Source organism: Homarus americanus, unplaced genomic scaffold (genome assembly GCF_018991925.1).
Source record: "Homarus americanus isolate GMGI-L3 unplaced genomic scaffold, GMGI_Hamer_2.0 scaffold36734, whole genome shotgun sequence".
Taxonomy (NCBI): Eukaryota; Metazoa; Arthropoda; class Malacostraca; order Decapoda; family Nephropidae; genus Homarus; species Homarus americanus.
The window spans coordinates 1,189,741-1,198,189 of NW_024733126.1; the positions used below are offsets into that span (position 1 = coordinate 1,189,741).

General features: G+C 38.5%; 1 protein-coding gene across 1 annotated transcript in view; it reads right to left on the reverse strand.

Annotated features, from left to right (window-relative positions):
* Nucleotides 1–1,551, reverse strand: part of LOC121869269 (general transcription factor II-I repeat domain-containing protein 2-like) — a 30,638-nt gene extending 29,087 nt beyond the window's left edge. The window contains exon 1 of the mRNA XM_042370515.1: nucleotides 1,174–1,551. Within this exon, the coding sequence (XP_042226449.1) occupies nucleotides 1,174–1,551 (378 nt within the window). The remainder of the gene's footprint in view (nucleotides 1–1,173) is intronic.
* Nucleotides 1,552–8,449: the final 6,898 nt, after the last annotated feature.

Genomic DNA, 8,449 nt, shown 5'->3' on the forward strand with positions numbered 1-8,449 from the left:
AGCCCGTTGTGGCGGAAACAATCTTCCTGCTCGTTACCGCTGCTTACTCGCTTGTTTGCTGGCGCGACCCCCACTTCGGGGGGTTGGACAGAGGTATGAATGTCTCTGCTACCAGCGTCACCGGGGCAGATCCTACTTAGCCGTCAGCACAGTCACTACCTCCCCCACTGTTCATCAAATTCTGGCTGTGATCTCATCAAAGGCTCGGGACTCGTGGGCTGTGTCCCCAGACCTTCACCTATCGACTATCAATCCTCTGTACCCTATACCACGACCGTCAGTTCATCTCCTCCGTCTGTGCCCCGGTGTTCTCCTGCCATATCCAGACATCGGCCGCTGTCGCTCGAGTGAGGACCTGAGAGTGGATCACTACGTTCCAGAACCTTCTCCCCAGGGCCACTGCCGTAGGAAATATCTGTTCATTGTTTGATTCTTTTGTTGTTTGATTCCATTAATTGCTGACTCCTGTTTATTGTTTGATTCTATCAGTTGTTGACTCCCATTAATTGTTTGCTTCCTGTAATTTGTTTGCTTCCATTAATTGCTGACTCCCATTAATTGTTTGCTTCCTTTAATTGTTTGCTTCCATTAAATGTTTGACTCCATTAACTGTTGACTGCATTAATTGTTTGACTCCCGTAATTATTATTTGATGTTCGTTGAGTGGTGTCAGAGTTTTGTGTTATATTTTTTATAGTAAAGAGATGTCAATCTCAAATGGTTGTTTGTTATTCCTCAGAAAACCATGGTCCCTGACTTTCCTTTTTTAAGATCCTGATTAGTCTGGTAAGGGATTTCTATCCCTAAGTCCCAGGCCTTTACATCCGTTCAACTCCAAACATTTCGACAATGGTTTCACAAGCTGTTGAGCTTCAGCTGCTTTGTCTCAGAACCCTTCACAAGCTTCTCGTCGCTGTCGGAAAAACGATACCAGCGTCTCAGGATGATCTGGCAAAGAAAGTGCGTTCTCAAACACGAAGAAAGCGAGGATTGTTTAATTTTGTGGGTCTTATCCAAAGCACTCTGTTTGGCACAGCGACTGCCGATGATGTAGCTAAGTTAGGGGACCGCATGAACATGTATAATACAATGCACATTATAAATTTGATGGTTCGGGTTCACAGCTATTAGTTTTTCCTTTAAATTTGTTGCCACGCCAGCTTTTCTACCCACCATTTGCGGTGCTCCATCTGTAGCCAGACTCACAGTTTGTGCCCAGTCAACACCTAATTTATCCAGTGCCCCTACCAAACCCACAAAGATGTCATCACTTGTTGTTGTTCCTTTCATTGGTTCCAGTTTCACAAATTCTTCTGTTACCTGCATATTTTCATCCACACCACGTATAAAAACTGCAAGTTGTACTACATCACTGACATCGGTACTTTCATCAATTGGAACTGAAAATGCAGTAAAGGACTTAACTTTGTCTTTGAGTTGACTGTTAATATTCTCTGATAATTCACCAATTCTTTCTGCAACTGTATTTCTTGAGAGGCTTATGTTTGCAAATGCTTGACGTTTTTCCGGGCAAATATCTTCTGAAGCCATCAACATACATTTCTTTATAAAGTTCCCCTCAGAAAACGGCTTCGATGACAGCTATTTCATGGGCAATCCTGTAATTTACCTTAACTGCATCATCACTGACTTGATGAACACTCTTAAATACTGACTGCTGCTTTTTAAATGACTGCTCCAACTCCTTAACTTTGTCTTCACGTAACTTTCCACTATATTTATTGTACTTCATAGTATGGTTTGTTTCATAATGCCTTCGAACGTTGTATTCTTTGGCCACAGCAACTTGTTGATTACAAATCAAACATGTTGGTTTTCCATTCATTTCAACAAAAAATATAAGATTTTCCACTTATCCTCTACCACCCGACGCTCTTCATTAACGGATCTTTTCTTTGAAAACATAATTATGGGCTCAAAAGTAAAAACAATGATCACTGCTGCTTTGGATATTTGCAACATTCCAACTTCTTAGAGCGACTATGCAGGACTAGTACTTGAATGACTGGCCAAGAGAGAGCCTGCTGCGTCAGAGTTTTCATGTCTAATACCTGTACTGTACGGAGTGTATACGTGAACAGTAGTCAGTCGGCCCATCTCACCGTTAAAACTATATCTAGTCTTATTGTTCTTTCATCCGTTATGTTGATTGAGTATTTTGTTCTAGGAAACAGCAGACTATTTTATTCGGCTGAGTGATACACTCACTATTTAGTTTTAGCTCCTCAAGGTAAGGCTGGAGCAGCAAATGAGCTGCGGGCCACATGCAAGAGTGTGTCGGGCCGCATGTTTGACACCCCTGTTATAGTGAATATGTTGATAATAGTGAAGATGCTGTGTATAGTGCCTTATAGTGAAGACAAGTGATCGCGGGCACCTTGGTGCCCAGTGAAAGTTTGAAAGCTCGTGCTTGGCTAGCGTACAGAAAATGAGGGTGCGCCAAGTCCGTAGACTTGCATGGTTAATTAGGGTGCGCCAAGTCCGTAGACTTGCATTGTTTTCCATCGTAAATAAAATGGCTAATTAATGCCTTCCTAAAGAAACCATCGACATGGGACCAGGTTTGTTCCATTCTACGAATTTATTGCGATTTTTCCACCAAGATTGATGGAAAACGATTGTGCCGTTTCGGCTGCCTAGAGCAGACAGACAGACAGACAGACAGACACACGGCTCGTCCCATAGTATATTAGATGCTGTGTATAGTGCCTTATAGTGAATATGTTGATAATAGTGAAGATGCTGTGTATAGTGCCTTATGATGAATATGTTGATAATAGTGAAGATATTGTATATAGTGCCTTATAGTGAAGTGAATAGTGAATATGTTGATAATAGTGAAGATACTGTGTATAGTCCCTTCTTGTGAATATGTTGATAATAGTGAAGATTTTGTGTATAGTGCCTTATAGTGAATATGTTGATATTAGTTAAGATGCTGTGTATAGTGCTTTACAGTGAATATATTGATAATAGTGAAGATGCTGTCATGGTCACATTGACTGCTGGTCTGTTTTAAATCTGTTGATTCTCATTATACTTCCCGTCCGCAAAACATCCCTAGGAAGAAACGCGTCTTACACCAAGGATCACCTCCAAGTCCCGCCTCGTGAGGACAGTTGTCAATACGTTTATTCCACTATCTACTGGCAAGCTCAATCTTGAATTAGTTTATGTAAATCAACTTAAATAATTCGCCAGACCCTTGTCAACTGAGGTCGTCTTTGAATGTGTAACAGTTTATTTGTTTGTGATTTTTGTCATTGCGTGAGTAGCCACCTCTGGCAACTCCCACATATAAAAACCCATGCCGAGGAGAGACGTCCTTCCCATAACGCTTCTACATTTGTCTTAGGCATGTAAGCATGTGTTCCCCGCCGATATAGCCATTCAGTTTGACTTAGTCAATTTTGTGGGTGTCAGTGTTCATGTTGTAACAGTGAAATTGTCATTTATTCAGTGTAAGAATTACTAGTAACGTAAATGTTCGTCTGACGTTGCGAGATGAAAGATTTGTTGTGATTGAGTCATCATCATGCTTCCCGTAACGCTTCTACATTTGTCTCAGATCCAGTGTGTGGGCTATTTGAACACCCCACCGACTGCCTGGAGTCGGTGGATACCTAGCAGTTAGCTGTAGTGGCCGATGTCGCTGATTCGACATGATTAAAACTGCAAGTCTGCCTAGTGGGGCTGGACAGCAGACTGACACCTCGTGACCGACTACAACCGACCTACAGCGGTCATCAGTTGTTGAGTGTTCTACTCTGGGAGAAACCTTGAAGTTATATGGTCCACAGTGTTTGTTGTATATGGTTTGGGGATAATTATCTGGAATATAATTATCCCATGTTGGGTAGTGATCCCATGTAAACTTGTTAGTATCAGTTATAACGTGTTGTGTTGTGAGGGCATTGTAGGGGTATCGAGATATTAATGTTGTCTCGCACTCAGGATGGAAGGAAACTCTAATGTGGTTTTCTTGTATAATATATAAGTTATATGATAGACAGTCTGGTGCTGGAGGTGCTGTGTGGTGAGGGGCTGCTTGGTAGAGACGTGCGGTGAGTAGCTTGTTGGAGGAGGTAGATGTGCAGGAGCTTCGTTAGAGAAGATGTTGCCTGTTGCTGGCCTCCTGGTTGAATGAAATGTTAACAGCGTGGAGCTTGCTGGAGGAGATGTTGCTTGTTCAGGAAAATGGGCAGAATGAGAGTTGGTTGGTGAGGAAGCTCAGGGAAGGACAGCTGGTGGGTCGCCATGCTCGCCGGCGGGAGCGAGGACCGCCAGGCAGGCGAGGAGGAGCTAAGGCAGCCAGGCAGCGGCGGAGGAGGAGGTGTTGCTAGTTCAAGAAGAATGGTCAGAATGAATCTCAAGGGAGAGACAGAGCTTATATACCCAGCAGCCGTGAGTCAAGCGTGAGTCACGTTGGGAAAACCCGAGAAGTAACCTGTCTTTGGCTCGGTTGCTAGGATACGGTGACATCTGGGGACAGCTTTCGCTTGGTTGCTAGGGGAGGCGGCACATTGGAATGCGATACGCAGTTTGTAGGGGAGACGTCCACTACAGCATCCTCAATATGCACTGCCAACAGTTAGTGAAGGGACCATATGTAAGTTTGTCATGTATGTAATGAAATGTATCACCAGTAATGTGTGAGAAGTAAATGTAACCACTTGGAATTCCACATAAGTAAAAGCCAAGGAGTTGATCCTTGTAGCTGTGTGTTAATGTAATGTACCATCCAGTAATGTTGTAAGAAGTAGTAAGAGTATCTGAGTGAATTGCAGTTGAGTAAAGCCAAGGGTTGAGCCTTGTAGTTGTATGTTAATGACATCTTTTTCCCTACTTTGATTTCATATTAATAAACCATTTCTTAGAGTATGTTAGGGGTATTTCCTTTTCCCAGCTTACCTATATTTCGTCCAAGTGACCTTGATACCAGAATTACAGTACCCATGTGCCTACCTTCGCCATGCTACCAAAAGAACTGAGGTTATGAAGTAACCATGAACTGAAATATGTAGACAGAACCAATGAAGGAAATAAGACACAGAAAGAAGTATGAAATAAGAATATAAGGGAGAGTAGAAAAGCCCCGCCATTAATGGTGGGCTCGGTGGTTCAGTAGTAGAGAGTCGCCGCCCTTACAATGCTGTGTATAGTGCCTTATAGTGAATATGTTGATAATAGTGAAGATGCTGTGTATAGTGCCTTATATTGAATATATTGACAATAGTGAAGATGCAGTGTATAGTGCTTTAAAGTGAATATGTTGACAATAGTGAAGATGCTGTGTATAGTGCCTTATAGTGAATATGTTGATAATAGTGAAGATGCTGTGTATAGTGCTTTAAAGTGAATATGTTGATAATAGTGAAGATGCTGTGTATAGTACCTTATAGTGAAAATTTTGATAATAGTGAAGATGCTGTGTATAGTACCTTATAGTGAAAATGTTGATAATAGTGAAGATGCTGTGTATAGTGCCTTATAGTGAATATGTTGATAATAGTGAAGATGCTGTGTATAGTGCTTTAAAGTGAATATGTTGATAATAGTGAAGATGCTGTGTATAGTACCTTATAGTGAAAATTTTGATAATAGTGAAGATGCTGTGTATAGTACCTTATAGTGAAAATGTTGATAATAGTGAAGATGCTGTGTATAGTACCTTATAGTGAAAATGTTGAGAATAGTGAAGATGCTGTGTATAGTACCTTATAGTGAAAATGTTGATAATAGTGAAGATGCTGTGTATAGTACCTTATAGTGAAAATGTTGATAATAGTGAAGATGCTGTGTATAGTACCTTATAGTGAAAATGTTGATAATAGTGAAGATGCTGTGTATAGTGCCTTATAGTGAATATGATGATAATAGTGAAGATGCTGTGTATAGTACCTTATAGTGAATATGTTGATAATAGTGAAGATGCTGTGTATTGTACCTTATAGTGAAAATGTTGATAATAGTGAAGATGCTGTGTATAGTGCCTTATAGTGAATATATTGACAATAGTGAAGATGCTGTGTATAGTGCCTTATAGTGAATATGTTGATAATAGTGAAGATGCTGTGTATAGTACCTTATAGTGAAAATGTTGATAATAGTGAAGATGCTGTGTATAGTACCTTATAGTGAAAATGTTGATAATAGTGAAGATGCTGTGTATAGTGCCTTATAGTGAATATATTGACAATAGTGAAGATGCAGTGTATAGTGCTTTAAAGTGAATATGTTGATAATAGTGAAGATGCTGTGTATAGTACCTTATAGTGAAAATGTTGATAATAGTGAAGATGCTGTGTATAGTGCCTTATAGTGAAAATGTTGATAATAGTGAAGATGCTGTGTATAGTGCCTTATAGTGAATATATTGACAATAGTGAAGATGCAGTGTATAGTGCCTTATAGTGAATATATTGACAATAGTGAAGATGCTGTGTATAGTGCCTTATAGTGAATATGTTGATAATAGTGAAGATGCTGTGTATAGTGCTTTAAAGTGAATATGTTGATAATAGTGAAGATGCTGTGTATAGTGCCTTATAGTGAATATGTTGATAATAGTGAAGATGCTGTGTATAGTGCCTTATAGTGAAAATGTTGATAATAGTGAAGATGCTGTGTATAGTGCTTTAAAGTGAATATATTGATAATAGTGAAGATGCTGTGTATAGTGCCTTATAGTGAATATATTGACAATAGTGAAGATGCTGTGTATAGTGCCTTATAGTGAATATGTTGATAATAGTGAAGATGCTGTGTATAGTGCTTTAAAGTGAATATGTTGATAATAGTGAAGATGCTGTGTATAGTGCCTTATAGTGAATATGTTGACAATAGTGAAGATGCAGTGTATAGTGCCTGCTTGTGAATATATTGATAATAGTGAAGATGCTGTGTATAGTGCTTTAAAGTGAATATGTTGATAATAGTGAAGAATGAAGATGCTGTGTATAGTACCTTATAGTGAATATGTTGATAATAGTGAAGATGCTGTGTATAGTGCCTTATAGTGAATATGTTGATAATATTGAAGATGCTGTGTATAGTGCCTTATAGTGAATATACTGACAATAGTGAAGATGCAGTGTATAGTGCTTTAAAGTGAATATGTTGATAATAGTGAAGATGCTGTGTATAGTGCCTTATAGTGAATATGTTGATAATAGTGAAGATGCTGTGTATAGTGCCTTATAGTGAATATGTTGATAATAGTGAAGATGCTGTGTATAGTGCCTTATAGTGAATATGTTGATAATATTGAAGAATGAAGATACTTTGTGTATAATTGGCACACAAAGTGAATATGTTGATAATAGTGAAGATGCTGTGTATAGTGCCTTATAGTGAATATACTGACAATAGTGAAGATGCAGTGTATAGTGCCTGCTTGTGAATATGTTGATAATAGTGAAGATGCTGTGTATAGTGCTTTAAAGTGAATATGTTGATAATAGTGAAGATGCTGTGTATAGTGCCTTATAGTGAATATGTTGATAATATTGAAGATGCTGTGTATAGTGCCTTATAGTGAATATACTGACAATAGTGAAGATGCAGTGTATAGTGCCTGCTTGTGAATATGTTGATAATAGTGAAGATGCTGTGTATAGTGGCACTAAAAGTGAATATATTTGATAATAGTAGAATTCTTGTGTATAGTACCTTATAGTGAAAATATTTGATAATAGTGAAGATGCTGTGTATAGTGCTTATATAGTGAATATGTTGATATAGTAGAAGATGCTGTGTACGTTGCTTCAAAAGTGAATATGTTGATAATAGTGGAAGATGCTGTGTATAGTACCTTATAGTAGATATGTTGATAATAGTGAAGATGCTGTGTATAGTGCCTTATAGTGAATATGTTGATAATAGTGAAGATGCTGTGTATAGTGCTTTAAAGTGAATATGTTGATAATAGTGAAGATGCTGTGTATAGTGCCTTATAGTGAAAATGTTGATAATAGTGAAGATGCTGTGTATAGTGCTTTAAAGTGAATATGTTGATAATAGTGAAGATGCTGTGTATAGTACCTTATAGTGATTATGTTGATAATAGTGAAGATGCTGTGTATAGTACCTTATAGTGAATATGTTGATAATAGTGAAGATGCTGTGTATAGTGCTTTAAAGTGATTATGTTGATAATAGTGAAGATGCTGTGTATAGTGCCTTATAGTGAAAATGTTGATAATAGTGAAGATGCTGTGTATAGTGCTTTAAAGTGATTATGTTGATAATAGTGAAGATGCTGTGTATAGTACCTTATAGTGAAAATGTTGATAATAGTGAAGATGCTGTGTATAGTGCTTTAAAGTGAATATGTTGATAATAGTGAAGATGCTGTGTATAGTACCTTATAGTGATTATGTTAATAATAGTGAAGATGCTTTTGCGTGACTGAGGACCAGCCAGCCTC